At 44.1% G+C, this 20,455-nt stretch overlaps 1 protein-coding gene across 1 annotated transcript in view; it reads right to left on the bottom strand.

Moving 5' to 3' along the window:
* Positions 1-20,455, bottom strand: part of LOC139545148 (zinc finger matrin-type protein 4-like) — a 209,002-nt gene that overhangs the window by 22,835 nt on the left and 165,712 nt on the right. The window contains exon 6 of the mRNA XM_071352592.1: positions 419-515. Coding sequence (XP_071208693.1) covers positions 419-515 — 97 coding nt within the window. The remainder of the gene's footprint in view (positions 1-418; positions 516-20,455) is intronic.

Raw genomic sequence — 20,455 nt, 5'->3', positions numbered from 1 at the left:
CTTGTTGATCTGCGTTTCGCTCCTGCAGGCACCACGGCATGGCCACCAATTAGCAGCAGCAATGTGAAAGAAGTGGAAAAATGTCTCAATTAGACACATTTCTCCTCCTTAAAAATTAACTGCTTTCAATGAGATTGAACATAAGTGGAAAAATATCCAAAGATGCCCAAAGCCAGCAGAGAGACTCTCACTCCTCCCCTCTGATATTTTGCTCACTCGCTCTCAGCTTTTTTTTTTATGGCTGATGCAAAATGTAAAAACCCTCCTTGAAAGTGCCAATTGAATTTCAATGGCATAGCATACATATACGTAAACCAAGCACAATACAATTTAAATGCTGGCAACTCACCATCAGACAAGGAGAAAACAAAGTGTGACATTGTCTGTTTAGCTGCAGTACACAGAGGAGAAGACTCACTTGTTTTGGTGCTTTGAGCCCTGCAGATGTGCATGGTACTGTGCCACAGAGTTGAGTGTGACATTGCAGACTTCACACGTATAGCTACGTTTCAGACCTGGAATAAGAACACACACACACGCACGCATGCACACACACACACAAGATTAGACAGGTGTGTATGACTTACTATTTGTTTCAATCGACATTATTGTACTTTGGAACTATGGAACCATGTTCAATGTTCCACCACAAATGCAATTAATGTGTATACATTCACTATTCTATCCCACTGGAGAGTCCTAAATGGAATCGTTAGTTCTCTATTGAAAATACCTGGTCAGCATGCTGTCATTAAATAGAGTAGAAGACTAGAGGGGATAAGAACTCTTACTGACAGAAGCTCTATCTCTTCCATACAGCTGGCTGTTAAAGACACTAGCAATATGTCTCAAATGGGACTATGGACCCTGGTCAAAAGTAGTGCACTATTTAGAGAATAGGGTGCAATTTGAGACTAGGGTCAGTGATCATTGCTCTAGTCTTGCATGTGTCCTAGTCTATCCATTCTACTACTCCTGGTGGGGGAAGTGTAAATAATCAATTAAAGACGTGCCCACACTAAAATGTCACACATTCAGTATTAATCACAATGAAATTACATTGAAATGATGAGATCCAAGACTGAGGCTTGAGGATTTTGACACACCTTGGCTCTTATTAGCCAGAGCTCTGCTTTGAGTGAAATTTGAGCTTTTGACTGTATTTTGTTACATACCATTGCTTTGGCTAATACAACAGGCTAACAAGCTAACTCCAAAATTCAACTAAGATCTGAGTGAGATGATCACTCTATTTCTCACCCCTTCTGATGTCTTGGGCGACTGTGGATCACCAAATCAGCAACTAACAGAGTGACAAACCCTGTATCTATGGATGCGTTCAAAATTACACCCTATTTCGTTGACAGTGCACTATTTTTGACAAGGGTCCATCAAAAGTAGTGCACTATAAAGGGAATAGGGTGCCATTCGGTACGCATCAACAGAGTAAGTGGTCAGTGTAATGGCTGTTATGTTGAGGCTCATGACACAGTGGCATGACAAATTGCCCAATCGCTTGCTTCCACTCTCTGAATAAAGTTAAACCTATAAACATTGTTTGGATGGTAAGAAAGGCCAAAGTAAAGATACATGTCCCCACTTCTCCCCCATCATTGAATCTAATTGTCCAATCTCTCCTCCGACCTAAGGTCATGTCCCCCCATGTTGATGAGCCTTTCTCTCTATTCCACAGCATTAAAACATAATGTGTCTTATCAAAAGAGGCAGCGAGAGAGCGAGTGGTAAAGAGGAAGACAGAGAGAGACAGAGAGTGAGACACACAGAGAGAGAGACAGAGGGCGAGGCAGAGAGAGAGACAGAGAGCAAGGCAGAGAGACGGAGAGAGCGAGGCAGAGAGAGAGAGAGAGAGGCAGAGAGAGAGAGAGAGTGAGGCAGAGAGAGAGAGAGAGAGCGAGGGAGAGAGGCAAAGAGAGAGAGAGAGAGGCAGAGAGAGAGGCAGACAGACAGAGACACAGAGAGAGAGAGAGGCAGAGAGAGAGAGAGAGGCAGACAGACAGAGACACAGAGAGAGAGACAGAGCGACAGAGAGAGAGAGAGATCCTGTGCTCATGAGCTCCTGAGTTCTTCTGCAAAAACAATAGTATTATAGTGGGATAAATGTAGATAAACTTATACAGGATACTAGCCTCTATATCAAAACATTCAAACCAAATCAAAATTCCATACCTAAAACCTTGATTTTGGACAAAATTACCTGAATGGATTCTTACTACCAAGGACTATCAAGAAAAAACGTATAACAAACCGAAACCTGGAAATACCATCCAACGCAAAGTGATGTTCAGTCTGAACCTACTTCTGAAGCCAAAAAGTAAAATACAATAATCTATAAGTAATGTTGTTATATACAGCGTGGTAAATAAGGCTACCAAGCTGCTAGGACAGAACAGGCCTGGCTGCAACTTCAATTAGCACTGAAGTGTGAAGTGAGATGTGTGAAAACTATTGAGCCTAACAATGGCAGCAGGGTTTCACAGCCTCCCCCACCCTTTGAAGACCCCTGCGCCATGGCTTATCCCTGTGCAGTAACCTTTGGATATTAAAAATAACATGGCACGGAATAAGTACAAAAATAAGCTCCTCAAGGACAATCCAGAGAAACTATTTGCTGACTGCTACAAAGAGGGTAACATAAGCAACTAAATTTTCCACACAGAACATCCCCTGGCATGGCGCAGTGCTATAAGAGCACACTACCCCTATGTCAAGAGAGAGGGTATTGGCCCAGGGTGGAAACTCAGAATACTAGACATTGAGGAAATTGAAACAACCTCTGTCAACGTGTACAAGTCTGAGACAGTAATGGTGCAGGACATCCTCAAGCAGTTCCAGCAGGACTTTTACGGGATAAAAGAGCACAGCAGGAAAGGCTCTCTATCAGTGACTACTCCCCCACCCTGAGTGAGTCTCATCACACCCCCCAGCACTGAACACACCCAGGTCCCACAACTGCACTGCTCCTCCATCATTGAGAGGGATAAATTCACCAAGCTGGAGAGAGACATGGTAGAGCTCAGAGAGCTATTCCACAAAATCCAGACAGAACAAACCAGACCAGCACAACAACACACCCCCAAAAGGCCCGGGGGGCGGGAGGTGGAGATGGACGGCTGTCTGAGAGAACTGGCTGCACTCCGGACTGAGGTGAGAGAACTTAAGGAGAAGAGAGAGGACCACATGGCACAGCTAAATGCAGTGAAGGAGGAGGGAGACACACACATGGCACAGCTAACAGCGGTGAAGGAGGAGATGAGAAACACATGGCACAGCTAAATGCAGTGAAGGAGGAGGGAGAGACACACATGGCACAGCTAACAGCGGTGAAGGAGGAGGTGAGAAACACATGGCACAGATAACAGTGGTGAAGGAGGAGGTGAGAAACACACATGGCACAGATAACAGTGGTGAAGGAGGAGGTGAGACACACATGGCACAGCTAACAGCGGCGAAGGAGGAGGTGAGACACACATGGCACAGCTAACAGCGGTGAAGGAGGAGGGAGAGACACACATGGCACAGCTAACAGCGGTGAAGGAGGAGAGTGAGACACACATGGCACAGCTAAATGCAGTGAAGGAGGGAGAGACACACATGGCACAGCTAACAGCGGTGAAGGAGGAGGTGAGAAACACATGGCACAGCTAACAGTGGTGAAGGAGGAGAGAGAGACACACATGGCACAGCTAAATGCAGTGAAGGAGGGAGAGACACACATGGCACAGCTAACAGCGGCGAAGGAGGAGGTCAGAAACACATGGCACAGCTAACAGCGGTGAAGGAGGAGAGAGAGACACACATGGCACAGCTAACAGCGGTGAAGGAGGAGGTCAGAAACACATGGCACAGCTAACAGCGGTGAAGGAGGAGAGAGAGACACACATGGCACAGCTAACAGTGGTGAAGGAGGAGGTGAGAAACACATGGCACAGCTAACAGCGGTGAAGGAGGAGGTGAGAAACACATGGCACAGCTAACAGCGGTGAAGGAGGAGGTGAGAAACACATGGCACAGCTAACAGCGGTGAAGGAGGAGGTGAGAAACACATGGCACAGCTAACAGCGGCGAAGGAGGAGGTGAGAAACACATGGCACAGCTAACAGTGGTGAAGGAGGAGGTGAGAAACACATGGCACAGCTAACAGCGGTGAAGGAGGAGGGAGAGACACACATGGCACAGCTAACAGCGGTGAAGGAGGAGGGAGAGAAACACATGGCACAGCTAACAGCGGTGAAGGAGGAGGTGAGAAACACATGGCACAGCTAACAGCGGTGAAGGAGGAGGTGAGAAACACATGGCACAGCTAACAGCGGTGAAGGAGGAGGTGAGAAACACATGGCACAGCTAACAGCGGTGAAGGAGGAGGTGAGAAACACATGGCACAGCTAACAGCGGTGAAGGAGGAGGTGAGAAACACATGGCACAGCTAACAGCGGTGAAGGAGGAGGTGAGAAACACATGGCACAGCTAACAGCGGTGAAGGAGGAGGTGAGAAACACATGGCACAGCTAACAGTGGTGAAGGAGGAGGTGAGAAACACATGGCACAGCTAACAGTGGTGAAGGAGGAGAGAGAGACACACATGGCACAGCTAACAGCGGTGAAGGAGGAGGTGAGAAACACATGGCACAGCTAACAGTGGTGAAGGAGGAGAGAGAGACACGCATGGCACAGCTAACAGCGGTGAAGGAGGAGGTGAGAAAGCTGAGGTGTGACAGAGAGCAGGACACTCCCCCAGAGAAGCCAGCAAAACAGCCCACCTCAGACCCGGACCACAACCTCAACACCACAATAGGACAGACCCACCAACCCAACAGACCCCACCCCCTCTGATAGCTCTCCTGACAACTCCCACACATCCACCCGAGGAGACTCCAATGCTAGGTACACCTACAGCTCATCCCTTGACTCAAATGGCTGCTCCTCATTGTCTCAAATGGCTGTTGTCAGAGGACACACTAGGGTCCCCCAGCCACATTATAATTCACACGGGCACAAACGACCTGAGGGCCCAGCAGGAAAGGGTGGCCATAGCACTCAAGGGAGTGATAGTAAAAGTTTTGTGGTCGAAGAAGCTTTTTCAATCTTATCCTGGAATATGCAAGGTCTGAGGTCATCTGCCTTTGGCCTAAAGAGCAGAAACACCAGAATTCATCAAAGAAATTGGAAAAATCAAACATTTTCATCCTACAAGAAACATGGTATAGAGGGGATGGACCCACTGGTTGCCCAGAGAGCTGGTAGTCCAATCCAACAAACTCCAAGTTGTGAAACAGGGAAGAGACTCAGGGGGTATGCTAATTTGGTGTAGAGCAGACCTAACCCACTCTATTAAATTAGTCAAAACAGGAACATTTTACATCTGGCTAGAAATGAATAAGGAAATTATTTCAACAGAAAAACATTTCCTCATGTGTGCTACTTATATACCCCCAATAGAATACCCATATTTTAAACGATGACAGCTTCTCCATACTTGAAGGGGAGATCAACCATTTCTAGGCCCAGGGACATGTACTAGTTTGTGGTGACTTAAATGCCAGAACTGGACAAGAACCTGACAATCTCAGCACACAGGGGGACAAACACCTACCTGGAGGTGACAGTATCCCTCCCAAATATGCACCTCTAGACAAAACTATGACAAGACAACCAACAAAAACTCCTGTAGCTCTGTCGCACGCTGGATCTGTACATAGTCAATGGTAGGCTTCAAGGAGACTCCTATGCTAGGTACACCTACAGCTCATTCCTTGGCTGTAGTACTTTAGATTACTTTATCACTGACCTCAACCCAGAGTCTCTCGGAGCATTCACAGTCTGCCCACCATCACCCATATAAGATCACAGCAAAATCGCAGTCTACCTGAACAGAGCAATACTCAAACACGATGCATCAAAGCCAAAGGAACTGCACAATATTAAGAAATGTAGAAACCTACCAAAAACAATTAGGCAACAACAAATTCAATCCCTTTTAGACAACTTCATGGACAAAACTTATATCTGTAATAGGGAAGGTGTAAACTTGGGAGTAGAAAGCCTAAACAGTATATTTGACCTTTCAGCTTCCCTGTCAAATCTGAACATGTCAAGCAGACAACCTAAGAAAATTAACAACAATGACAATGAATGACAATGTTTGATGAAGAATGGAAAAACCTAAGAAAGAAACCTATCCAACCAAAAACATAGAGACTCAGAAAACCTGAGTCTACGCTTTCACTATGGTGAATCATTAAAACAATACAGAAATACACTACGGAAAAAGAAGGAACAGCACGTTAGAAATCAGCTCAATGTAATTGAAGAATCCATAGAATCGAACCACTTCTGGGAAAAGTTTAATACACTAAACAAACAACAACATGAAGAGTTATCTATCCAAAACGGAGATGTGTGGATTAACCACTTCTCCAATCTTTTTGGCTCTATAACAAAGAACAAACAGCAAAAACATATACAGTGGGGAGAACAAGTATTTGATACACTGCCGATTTTGCAGGTTTTCCTACTTACAAAGCATGTAGAGGTCTGTAATTTCTATCATGGGTACACTTCAACTATGAGAGACGGAATCTAAAACAAAAATCCAGAAAATCACATTGTATGATTTTTAAGTAATTAATTTGCATTTTATTGCATGACATAAGTATTTGATACATCAGAAAAGCAGATCTTAATATTTGGTACAGAAACCTTTGTTTGCAATTACAGAGATCATACGTTTCCTGTAGTTCTTGACCAGGTTTGCACACACTGCAGCAGGGATTTTGGCCCACTCCTCCATACAGATCTTCTCCAGATCCTTCAGGTTTCGGGGCTGTCGCTGGGCAATACGGACTTTCAGCTCCCTCCAAAGATTTTCTATTGGGTTCAGGTCTGGAGACTGGCTAGGCCACTCCAGGACCTTGAGATGCTTCTTACGGCGCCACTCCTTAGTTGCCCTGGCTGTGTGTTTCGGGTCGTTGTCATGCTGGAAGAACCAGCCACGACCCATCTTCAATGCTCTTACTGAGGGAAGGAGGTTGTTGGCCAAGATCTCGCGATACATGGCCCCATCCATCCTCCCCTCAATACGGTGCAGTCATCCTGTACCCTTTGCAGAAAAGCATCCCCAAAGAATGATGTTTCCACCTCCATGCTTCACGGTTGGGATGGTGTTCTTGGGGTTGTACTCATCCTTCTTCTTCCTCCAAACACGGCGAGTGGAGTTTAGACCAAAAAGCTCTATTTTTGTCTCATAAGACCACATGACCTTCTCCCATTCCTCCTCTGGATCATCCAGATGGTCATTGGCAAACTTCAGACGGGCCTGGACATGCGCTGGCTTGAGCAGGTGGACCTTGCGTGCGCTGCAGGATTTTAATCCATGACGGTGTAGTGTGTTACTAATGGTTTTCTTTGAGACTGTGGTCCCAGCTCTCTCCAGGTCATTGACCAGGTCCTGCCGTGTAGTTCTGGGCTGATAACTCACCTTCCTCATGATCATTGATGCCCCACGAGGTGAGATCTTGCATGGAGCCCCAGACCGAGTGTGATTGACCGTCATCTTGAACTTCTTCCATTTTCTAATAATTGCGCCAACAGTTGTTGCCTTCTCACCAAGCTGCTTGCCTATTGTCCTGTAGCCCATCCCAGCCTGTTGCATGTCTACAATTTTATCCCTGATGTCCTTATACAGCTCTCTGGTCTTGGCCATTGTGGAGAGGTTGGAGTCTGTTTGATTGAGTGTGTGGACAGGTGTCTTTTATACAGGTAACGAGTTCAAACAGGTGCAGTTAATACAGGTAATGAGTGGAGAACAGGAGGGCTTCTTAAATAAAAACTAACAGGTCTGTGAGAGCCGGAATTCTTACTGGTTGGTAGGTGATCAAATACTTATGTCATGCAATAAAATGCAAATTAATTACTTAAAAATCATACAATGTGATTTTCTGGATTTTTGTTTTAGATTCCGTCTCTCACAGTTGAAGTGTACCTATGATAAAAATTACAGACCTCTACATGCTTTGTAAGTAGGAAAACCTGCAAAATCGGCAGTGTATCAAATACTTGTTCTCCCCACTGTACATGATCAATTACAAATCTTCAGTCAGTCAGATATTAAAGACTACCAGAACCCACTGGATTCTCCAAATTACATTGAATGAACTACAGGACAAAATACAAACCCTCCAACCCAAAAAGGCCTGTGATGTTGATCTCGACACCGTTGCCCCCGAGCACACAAAAAACGATAAATACCTCGGCCTAAACATCAGCGCCACAGGTAACTTCCACAAAGCTGTGAATGATCTGAGAAACAAAGCAAGAAGGGCCTTCTATGCCATCAAAAGGAACATCAAATTTGACATACCTATTAGGATCTGGCTAAAAATACTTGAATCAGTTATAGAACCCATTGCCCTTTATGGTTGTGGGGTTCGCTCACCAACCAATAATTCACAAAATGTGGGGGAAAAACAAATTGAAACACCAGATTTTAGCTGATACCCGCTAATTATCAAAATCCAGAAAAGAGCCATTAAATTCCACAACCACCTAAAAGGAAGCATTCCCAAACCTTCCATAACAAAGCCATCACCTACAGAGAGATTAACCTGGAGAAGAGTCCCATAAGCAAGCTGGTCATGGAGCTCTGTTCACAAACACAAACAGACCCCAGGAATGCAACACAATTAGACCCAAACAAATCATGGGAAAACATGAAGATAATTCTTTCCAATGTGTCAAGTAATTAACAAAAAAACTGAGCAAACTAGAATGCTATTTGGCCCTAAACAGAGAGTACACAGTAGCAGAATACCTGACCACTGTGACTGACCCAAAATGAAGGAAAGCTTTGACTATGTACAGACTCAATGAGCATGACTTTGCTATTGAGAAAGGCCGCTGTAGGCAGACCTGGCTCTCAAGAGAAGACAGGCTATGTGCACACTGCCCACAAAACGAGGTGGAAACTGAGCTGCACTTCCTAACCTCCTACCAAATGTATGACCATATCAGAACACATATTTCCCTCAGATTACACAGACCCACAAAGAATTTAAAAAATAAATCAAATTTTTATAAACTCCCATATCTATTGGGTGAAATACCACAGTGTGCCATCATAGCAGAAAGATGTGTGACCTGTTAGCCATTTGAAAAGAGCAACCATTGAAGAACAAACTCCATTGTATATACAACCCATATTTATTTAATTTCCTTTTGTAGTTTAACTATTTGCACATTGTTACAAACTGTATATAGACATAATATGACATTTTAAATGTCTTTAATCTTTTGGAACTTTTGTGTCATGTTTACTGTACATTTTTTATTGTTTATTTCACTTTTGTTTATTATCTATTTCACTTGCCTTGGCAATGTTAACATAGGTTTCCCATGCCAATAAAGCCCCATGAATTGAATTGAATTGAGAGAGAGAGAGAGTGCGAGAGAGCATGGCTCCCAGATTGTCTCAAATGAAGTTATAAGTCAGACTGAACAAAGGGCAGCAGCAGAAACAAAGTACACAGATAATGTCCAACATCATCCAGTACTGTACCTAGATGACACTGATGTTAAGTGCTTGTTGACTGTTATCCCTGTCAAAGCTAAATAGAAACGTAGTTGTTATGATCCCATTTTAATGAAGTTCAGACAGATGTATCTAAGATGGGAGACAAGACTTTCCCTCGCTCTCTCTCTGCAATCTCTCCATCTGTTGATCAGCCTCTCCGTAACCATGTGCCAGAGTGACAATTGCCTTGCCTAAAGCTCTGATTTCAATTTTGTAAGAGAGCGAGAGGGAGAGAGAAAGAGAGAGAGGTTCCCCTGACACTTCCATGACTCTGACATTAAAGTGGCAGAGGTGGCGCTGAGACTCGGCACTGCGTGGCATTTTGACAGGCCGCATCTCAAACGCTTTTTGAAAAGTTGAAAGAATGTGCTGCAGCCCCGGCATCCATCAACACCATTCAAACTGAAGCACCTGCCACGGCGCCTGCCCTGCACGAGCAATGAAGCACCAGCTTACCACTGATGGAGCGCTGGGCCTCTGTCTGCTGCTTCTGCATTCACTCTGATCATGCTCATCCTTCTTGCATTCAGGGGCCTCTGCTCTGTGGTGAGTCATAAGAGAGCCATTTGTTTCCGTTTTAACTGGACATTGAGATTCCCAATATGAGAAGAGAGTAACAGGTAGAAGAGATAATTGAAAATGTCCCGCTGACTTCATCTGAATCTCACCCATAGATCTTCGTTTCACATCTAGGACATCTATGGCAGAGGATTCTTCCAAAGCCCAACTAGGGATACAGTGTCAGACACCCAGCTTCACATAACTGTTGTGTCACCCTATCCATACAATATAGGATAAGTTTACAGTAAATCGAATCCACTGTTGTGATCACATCCGCCATGTTATCCTATTCATCTCTTCCTTCCCCTAGTGTATCTCTAATGGGAATATCCTATGTCAACGCTCAATTGAGTCACTCTACTGCATAATATGGAATATTATTCCAGCCACAGCTTTCCAGCCACGGCTCTCTATCCACCGGATGTGTACCAAACTCACTAAAAGTGGCAGTAATAAAGCCTCTCTTGAAAAAGCCAATCCTTGACCCAGAAAATATAAAAAACTATCGGCCTATATCGAATCTTCCATTCCTCTCAAAAATGTTAGAAAAAGCTGTTGCGCAGCAACTCACTGCCTTCCTGAAGACAAACAATGTATACGAAATGCTTCAGCCTGGTTTTAGACCCCATCATAGCACTGAGACTGCACTTGTGAAGGTGGTAAATGACCTTTTAATGGCGTCAGACCGAGGCTCTGCATCTGTCCTCGTGCTCCTAGACCTTAGTGCTGCCTTTGATACCATCGATCACCACATTCTTTTGGAGAGATTGGAAACCCAAATTGGTCTACACGGACAAGTTCTGGCCTGGTTTAGATCTTATCTGTCGGAAAGATATCAGTTTGTCTCTGTGAATGGTTTGTCCTCTGACAAATCAACTGTACATTTCGGTGTTCCTCAAGGTTCCGTTTTAGGACCACTATTGTTTTCACTATATATTTTACCTCTTGGGGATGTCATTCGAAAACATAATGTTAACTTTCACTGCTATGCGGATGACACACAGCTGTACATTTCAATGAAACATGGTGAAGCCCCAAAATTGCCCTCGCTAGAAGCCTGTGTTTCAGACATAAGGAAGTGGATGGCTGCAAACGTTTTACTTTTAAACTCGGACAAAACAGAGATGCTTGTTCTAGGTCCCAAGAAACAAAGAGATCTTCTGTTGAATCTGACAATTCATCTTGATGGTTGTAAAGTCGTCTCAAATAAAACTGTGAAGGACCTCGGCGTTACTCTGGACCCTGATCTCTCTTTTGACGAACATATCAAGACTGTTTCAAGGACAGCTTTTCTCCATCTACGTAACATTGCAACAATCAGAAACTTTCTGTCCAAAAATGATGCAGAAAAACTAATCCATGCTTTTGTTACTTCTAGGTTAGACTACTGCAATGCTCTACTTTCCGGCTACCCGGATAAAGCAATAAATAAACTTCAGTTAGTGCTAAATACGGCTGCTAGAATCCTGACTAGAAGCAAAAATGTGATCATATTACTCCAGTGCTAGCCTCCCTACACTGGCTTCCTGTTAAGGCAAGAGCTGATTTCAAGGTTTTACTGCTAACCTACAAAGCATTACATGGGCTTGTTCTTACCTATCTTTCCGAGTTGGTCCTGCCGTACATACCTACACGTACGCTACGGTCACAAGACGCAGGCCTCCTAATTGTCCCTAGAATTTCTAAGCAAACAGCTGGAGGAAGCGCTTTCTCCTATAGATCTCCATTTTTATGGAATGGTCTGCCTACCCATGTGAGAGACGCAGACTCGGTTTCAACTTTTAAGTCTTTACTGAAGACTCATCTCTTCAGTGGGTCATATGATTGAGTGTAATCTGGCCCAGGAGTGTGAAGGTGAACGGAAAGGCTCTGGAGCAACGAACCGCCCTTGCTGTCTCTGCCTGGCCGGTTCCCCTCTCTCCACTGGGATTCTCTACCTCTAACCCTATTACAGGGGTTGAGTCACTGGCTTACTGGTGCTCTTTCATGCCGTCCCTAGGAGGGGTGCGTCACTTGAGTGGGTTGAGTCACTGACGTGATCTTCCTGTCTGGGTTGGCGCCCCCCCTTGGGTTGTGCCGTGGCGGAGATCTTTCTGGGCTATACTCGGCCTTGTCGCAGGATGGTAAGTTGGTGGTTGAAGCTATCCCTCTAGTGGTGTGGGGGCTGTGCTTTGGCAAAGTGGGTGGGGTTATATCCTTCCTGTTTGGCCCTGTCCGGGGGAATCATCGGATGGGGCCACAGTGTCTCCTGACCCCTCCTGTCTCAGCCTCCAGTATTTATGCTGCAGTAGTTTATGTGTCGGGGGGCTAGGGTCAGTTTGTTATATCTGGAGTACTTCTCCTGTCTTATCCGGTGTCCTGTGTGAATTTAAGTATGCTCTCTCTAATTCTCTCTTTCTCTATTTCTTTCTCTCTCTCGGAGGACCTGAGCCCTAGGACCATGCCTCAGGACTACCTGGCATGATGACTCCTTGCTGTCCCCAGTCCACCTGGCCGTGCTGCTGCTCCAGTTTTAACTGTTCTGCCTGCGGCTATGGAACCCTGACCTGTTCACCGGACGTGCTACCTGTCCCAGACCTGCTGTTTTCAACTCTCTAGAGACCGCAGGAGCGGTAGAGATACTCTGAATGATCGGCTATGAAAAGCCAACTGACATTTACTCCTGAGGTGCTGACTTGCTGCACCCTCGACAACTACTGTGATTATTATAATTTGACCATGCTGGTCATTTATGAACATTTGAACATCTTGGCCATGTTCTGTTATAATCTCCACCCGGCACAGCGAGAAGAGGACTGGCCACCCCTCATAGCCTGGTTCCTCTCTAGGTTTCTTCCTAGGTTTTGGCCTTTCTAGGGAGTTTTTCCTAGCCACCGTGCTTCTACACCTGCATTGCTTGCTGTTTGGGGTTTTAGGCTGGGTTTCTGTACAGCACTTTGAGATATCAGCTGATGTACGAAGGGCTATATAAATACATTTGATTTGATTTAATTTCATTGTCTCAATTGTTAAGTGAGAGATATTGTCCCGGCCTTCAGAGGCCTGCAACGGAGAACTTGTGGCAGCCAGACAATGTGATCGATCAACAGTGTAATCATGGATTGTTTATGAGCAGAGAACGGTGGTGCTGGTCCATGGTTCATGCTAAATTAACCACGAGCCATCTGGCCCACTCCAATGGTGCATCTCCTGAAACAGCATATGCTTCCTCTGAAGGCAAGGGAACACCACTCAGATCAGGACAAATGGCCCAATAGTCCAAAACTACAGTCAGCTTCTTGGCTGTATTACATGTAATGAAAAACATTCCTCACTTGTGTGATCTCAAACTAGTTGACAAGGATTATATTCATGGATAGGGAAATGCTGAGAACTAAATAAAAGAAATTGTAAAGCTAGAAGCCTGCAGCAAAATAAGCCTTTATTGAATTTGCTTACCACCGACGCGTTTCAAAAAACATGTCTTCATCAGGGAAATGGTGAATTCCAAATAATGTGGATAAAGCCTGCAGTGTAAACACAGATCCCCTGTTGCTCTAAAAAGGCAGCTCATCTTTTCATCTAACCCATCTTTAAACAATACAAAGTGTTGAAATGAAATCCTTGTTAAAAGCAATCTTGTTCAGTGAATCATGCTGCAGATAAAATTCCATTCTGAAAACACAGTACACCAATACGATGGGAAATACATTCAGTTTAAGGTTGGTGTAATCTCCTGCTCTCCCGGTTGTCTCCAGATTGAATTGTCTCTCCTCCTTTGATGAAATATACGACAACTTGAACAGAGCTTTCCTTCCTCCTCTGCCCTCTTGGAGAGGAGCTTGATCAGCTGAGCCTGTCATTAAGGTAGTATTAGATCTATTTTAGGGTCAGGAGGGATGGAAATGACAGCATACAGACAGACAAAAGGAGTGGCTTGTGAATTGGGAATGCAGGGCTCCGGGAGAAAGCTGCTAAAGCTGGTAGAGAGGACGTGCCAAACCACATCTCCCAGAGACGTCTCTCCAATTAACCATGCTAGGATGGAGTTCGGAAAACACAATTTATCGTCATGTCTTGGCTTGATTGACAGGGCTGGCTATGGTGTAAACTAAACACTCCGGGGGAACGTCATAATCACTGATGCAATCATATCAGATTGCATTAGATGTGCATGCATCTGCTTGGACGTGAGATCGGAAGGGACTGATTAATAAACCTGATGATGAGAGGGAGAGATGAAGGCAGAGAGATGGCATAGCAGCAGTAGTTCTATCAGGGTGACAAGAGAATGCGCTTTAGTCTTTATTCTTCATTCGGATCCCCATTAGCTTATGCCATGACGACAGCTAGTCTTCCAACACTTTCTTAACCAAATGTGCTCAATGAAAGTTTGATAGAAGCCATTTGTGGTGTGTGCTCTGTTAGGATATGTTGCTTGTTAAAGAACATTTTAGCAGTGAACAGTGCAACTGAATTAAGTGAGTGCTGGCTCCTATTTTTCATTTAAATGAGCATTGGTTCTATGACAGAAAAAGCTGGGCCCCCATTCCAAAGTGGAGAAGACTAGTAGTGAAAATAGTGCCCAGCCCCAGAAAAGTTTAAACAAAACTTCAAGTGCAACTGAATCAAGTAAGTGCCCCTATTTTCATTTGATGAGCATTAGTTATATGACAGACATAGCTTAGGGGCCAGCCGCAACATAATAAACCAGTCTAGTCCTCCTTTCTGCTCAATAAGCATGTTTCTTAAAGACTAAGCACATGAGACATACAGTAGAGAAGATTAAATCTCCTTACAGTGTTAGTTAAAACAAAATGGTCTGGGTTGCAGTGCAGTCTACAGTCTCAGGATGGGTCCCAAATGGCAACCCTATTCCCTATATAGTGCACTACTTTTATGGACCCTGTCAAACGCACTAAATAGGGAATAGGGTGCCATTTGGTTTGCATACAAACTCAGTGATATGATGAGTTTGACTGGAGGGAGGAAAAGACGATAAAAGATCAAAGCGAGAGCAATTGTATAAATGTGTGTCATCAGTCCATGGAGCCAGGGGCTTATACCGAGGTAGCCCCTGGGAGAACTGACATTATTTGCCTGTGCAATGGAAACAAGAAAATGGCACCATCTCCTATTCTGTCTTTCTCTTGTCATAAATTACTGCAGTGTTCCAGTCTAGATAGAACCATATCTCTCAGACTCAGTCAGTCAAATTTCTGCCCTGCTAGAGCTGCCCGGGTCAACTGTAAGTGCTGTTATTGTGAAGTGGAAAGTCTAGGAGCAACAATGGCTCAGCCACGAAGTGGTATGCCACACAAGGTCACAGAACAGGACTTCCGAGTGCTGAAGCTCGTAGCGCGTAAAAATTATCTGTCCTCAGTTGCAACCCTCACTACCGAGTTCCAAACTACCTCTGGAAGCAACATCAGCACAATAACTGTTTCTTTGGGAGCTTCATGAAATGGGTTTCAATGGCTGAGCAGCCGCACACAAGCCTTTGATCACCATGCACAATGCCAAATGTCGGCTGGAGTGGTGTAAGCTTGCCGCCATTGGACTCTGGAGCAGTGGAAACGCACTCTCTGGAGTGATGAATCACGCTTCACCTTCTGGCAGTCCGACAGGGTTTGGCGGATGCCAGGAGAACGCTGTCCCAATGTATAGTGTCAACTGTAAAGTTTGGTGGAGGAGGAATAATGGTCTGGGCAGTTTTTCATGGTTTGGGCTAGGCCCCTTAGTTCCAGTGAAGAGAAATCTTAATGCTACAGCATACAATTATGTTTTAAACAATTCTTTGCTTCCAACTTTATGGCAACAGTTTGGGGAAGGCCCTTTCCTGTTTCAGCATGACAATGCACCCGTGCACAAAACGAGGTCCATGCAGAAATGGTTTGTCGAGATCGGTGTGGAAGAACTTGACTGGCCTGCGCAGGGCCCTGACCTCAACCCCATCAAACACTTTTGGGATGAATTGGAACGCCGAATGCAAGCCAGGCCTAATTGCCTAACATCAGTGCCCGACCTCACTAATGCTCTTGCGGCTGAATGGAAGCAAGTCCCCGGAGCAATGTTCCAACATCTAGTGGAAAGCCTTCCCAGAAGAGTGGTGGCTGTTATAGCAGCAAAGGGGGACCAACTCCATATTAATACACATGATGTAGGAATGTAGTATAGCTAATGCACCTCCTCCTCCATAACCCAAAGCTATATTTATATATTAGATGATAATAGTAATAATAATAGAGCAACGTATTTCTTATCTTAGAAGAGAAAGAACAACTTAGAAGTAGAAGTAGAAGCAATATTTAAATTTTATATGATAACAATAATAAGAAAAGTTGTTGCTCTTCTAGCAGGGAATTTTTGGGGGGAATGTGACTCACACCGTTCATCATCTTCTGTTACTTCCAAAAAAGGACTTTATAAAGAAACAAAGCACCATGAGCAGTCTCTAAAGTAGACTGCAGCAATTCAATACTATACATCATGAACTAACTGGGATAGATTGGACTGTCTTGGATCTTGCTTACATTTTCCCTACATTACATTAATTGATGTATGGAGGTGATGTGGATTATGTCCCAAATGGCACCCTATTCCCTACATAGTGCACAACTTGTGACCAGAGCCGTATGGGCCTTGGTCAAAAGTAATGCACTACATAAGAAATAGGGTACAGTCAAGTTAATAGTACATATTGTACAGTACATACAGATGGCATAAGCCCGTATGGTATAGATAACCTAGGAATTGTATGCAGGTACAGTATAGTTATTCCTTTCAGCGCCGAGTGGAACAGAGGGCCTCGTATGCAGGTATAGCTAGCTACGATACATACAGATTACATAAGCCCTTATGCTATAGATCACTGTAAGGTGCTGTATAGTGTATACAAGTAGGTAGCTATGAAACATATCTACACACCCTTTTAGAGGCAGGCAGTGCAGTATGTAGCGCAGCTTTACAAAGCTCCATGAAGTCTCAGCTCTGCAGGGAAATGTACAACCAGAGAACATGGCTGTACCCAGATGATCATAGTGTGAAGTTAGCAGGGTTTAGGATGGTAGAGGATAATATTGAGGTTTGCAGTGTTTAGGATGGTAGAGGATAATATTGAGGATAGCAGTGTTTAGGATGGTAGAGGATAATAATGAGGTAAGTAGGGCTTAGGATGGTAGATAATATTGAGGTTAGTAGGGGTTAGGATGGTAGATAATATTGAGGTTAGTAGGGGTTAGGATGGTAGATAATATTGAGGTTAGCCGTGTTTAGGATGGTAGAGGATAATATTGAGGTTAGCCGTGTTTAGGATGGTAGAGGATAATAGTGAGGTTAGTAGGGTTTAGGATGGTAGAGGATAATAGTGGGTTTAGGATGGTAGATGATAATAGTGAGGTTTGCAGAGTTTAGGATGGTAGAGGATAATATTGAGGTTAGTAGGGTTTAGGATGGTAGAGGATAATATTGAGGTTAGTAGGGTTTAGGATGGTAGAGGATAATAGTGAGGTTAGTAGGGTTTAGGATGGTAGAGGATAATATTGAGGTCAGTAGGGTTTAGGATGGTAGAGGATAATAGTGAGGTTAGTAGGGTTTAGGATGGTAGAGGATAATAGTGGGTTTAGGATGGTAGAGGATAATAGTGAGGTTAGTAAGGTTTAGGATGGTAGAGGATACTAGTGAGTTTAGTAGGGTTTAGGACGGTAGAGGATAATAGTGAGGTTAGTAGTGTTTAGGATGGTAGAGGATAATATTGAGGTTAGTAGGGTTTAGGATGGTAGAGGATAATATTGAGGTTAGCAGTGTTTAGGATGGTAGAGGATAATAGTGAGGTTAGTAAGGTTTAGGATGGTAGAGGATAATAGTGAGGTTAGTAGGGTTTAGGATGGTAGAGGATAATAGTGAGTTTAGGATGGTAGAGGCTAATAGTGAGGTTAGTAGGGTTTAGGATGGTAGAGGATAATAGTGAGGTTAGTAAGGTTTAGGATGGTAGAGGATAATAGTGAGTTTAGGATGGTAGAGGATAATAGTGAGGTTAGTAGGGTTTAGGATGGTAGAGGATAATAGTGAGGTTAGTAGGGTTTAGGATGGTAGAGGATAATAGTGAGGTTAGGATGGTAGAGGATACTAGTGAGGTTAGTAGGGTTTAGGATGGTAGAGGATAATAGTGAGGTTAGTAGGGTTTAAGATGGTAGAGGATAATAGTGAGGTTAGTAGGGTTTAGGATGGTAGAGCATAATAGTTTGTTTAGTAGGGTTTAGGATTGGTAACAAACAGAGGGTGAAATGGGAGCAAAGATAGATGAGTGGGATGGTGAGATAAAAGAAAAAGAAAAACAAAAGGCTGTTGGTAAATCAGAGCAAAGAGAAAAGTGGGCAGGTCCTCCTCTGGAGGCTCATCTTCTGCAGAACACAAAACTAATAGGTTGGGGCCCACATTGTGACTGCATCCTAAATGGCACCCAAAGTAGTGTACTAAATAAGGAATAGGGTGCCATTTGTGAGGCAGCCTTTGTGTAAACACAGCAGAGTGCTGTGCTCTCACTCACTCAATTCTCAGAAACAACACCACTACTGAGCTGTATAACCACCAACCAATGTACAGAAAATCTATCAAATGCTCTTCTCAATAGGTACCCAATGAATATTTAATGAACTGCATGGAAAAGTCACAACTGACAGATTTCCATCTACAATTGTTGGTTTAATAGCCATCCCACATCAGACAACTGTAAAACAATGTGCAAGGACAAGACAATTATGTGAGGCAGGACAAAAAAGAACAAAGAGGGAAAAGAGAAGTGCTATTTCATTTGGATGCATTTGTGTGAAAGATGAGCCTGCCTACACTGGCTCTGCAGCTCTATGAATTAAGCAGCCCAGCCCAACACTCCTGAGTGGCGCAGAGGTCTAAGGCACTGCATCTCAGTGCTAGAGGCGTCACTACAGACCCTGGTTCGATCCTGGGCTGTATCCCAACCAACCTGCGCACAATTGGCCCAGCGTCGTCCAGGTTAGGGAAGGGTTTGGCCGGGGTAGGCAATCATTGTAAAATAAGAATTTGTTCTTAACTGACTTGCCTAGTTAAATAAAGGTGAAATAAAATAAATAAAAATCACTGCCGGCTATGCTATGATTTGCCCTGGCTGCTCCTGCTTCCTCTACATCCCCACAATGCTAGTTCTGCCTGTTAGGATGATTTGCCACTTCATTACTAATTGATAATCACCTGAGAGAAACGCTCACTAGGCTGCGAGTGTTGAATTCTGCCCCCATAATGACTATAGTGACGTTGGGGAAACACTCTGTTAGACACAAAGTACAGAAAAAGAAGCTAATGAAAATGAAGCTGGCTTTGAGTTATGGCTCATCTACTTCAAGCGGCGCCTGTCTGGGAGAGAGCATTCAGAAGATATTCAGGGACAGAACCGTCTGAGAAACGAGGACGGCTTTGGGAGGCATTATACTTAACTTGAAATGATCACGCATGTTACGTCCCCCAGTTTCTGTGTTGTTGTGGGTTTGTATGTGTGTGTATTTCAGGCTTCCTAGATTCCAGAAGCAGCTGATTGGTCGGCCCCATCGCTGATTGGAGCTCTGACCCCTCCCTCCGGTCTCTTCATTACCAACTCCTTCTCCAGCTTGATAAAAGCCTGTGTTCCTTCGTTAGGGAAAATAGCTTATTTTTATGTCCTGTGTTGATTGTTGTGGCGGTCAATAAAAGTTTTGTGGATATCATTTTTTAGCCGCTCCTTCAGAGGTATGTGTATGCCAATAGGACTTAGTGTTTTTGGTTAATTAAATTTTTCACTTAAAGTATGGGTAATTATTCTGTTTCATTTGTTCCCAGGGGGTGAAGGGGAACGCACCTTGGGAGTGTTTAGTCAAGAGGCCTGTGGGCATACATAACCTGTAGTATTTAATTTGTCTATGCACACTAGGTAAGACCTGGGCGGACCACCCCCTGAATTTTGGTTTGCGTGCCAGGTGGTATTTAAAGTTAGATAAGAAGTGGGAAGGCAGGTAAGGTAGGAGAGGGGACTCTAACTTTATTTGCTTTGGTTCCGTCCAGCCCCTTTTCCCCACTTTACTGTGTTTAGGAATAATAAATTCCCTGTTAACTGTATTTTTCTCTACCTCTGTCATCCTGCCCCGCACATACAATCACATACTTTTTCACTCCACGGGGAGTTGAGATGTAGCAGGGTGTTGCATACCCTCCTCCAAGATGTGTACGTAACAACGCAGTTCAAAGTGTCGAGTCAGCGAAGACTCATGTTAATCTCAAGCGTGAATAATCATCCTTGGAGTTAGTTCTAGGACAAGGCTA

Source organism: Salvelinus alpinus, chromosome 19, assembly GCF_045679555.1.
Source record: "Salvelinus alpinus chromosome 19, SLU_Salpinus.1, whole genome shotgun sequence".
NCBI lineage: Eukaryota > Metazoa > Chordata > Actinopteri > Salmoniformes > Salmonidae > Salvelinus > Salvelinus alpinus.
This window is presented reverse-complemented; position numbering and strand designations above follow the sequence as displayed.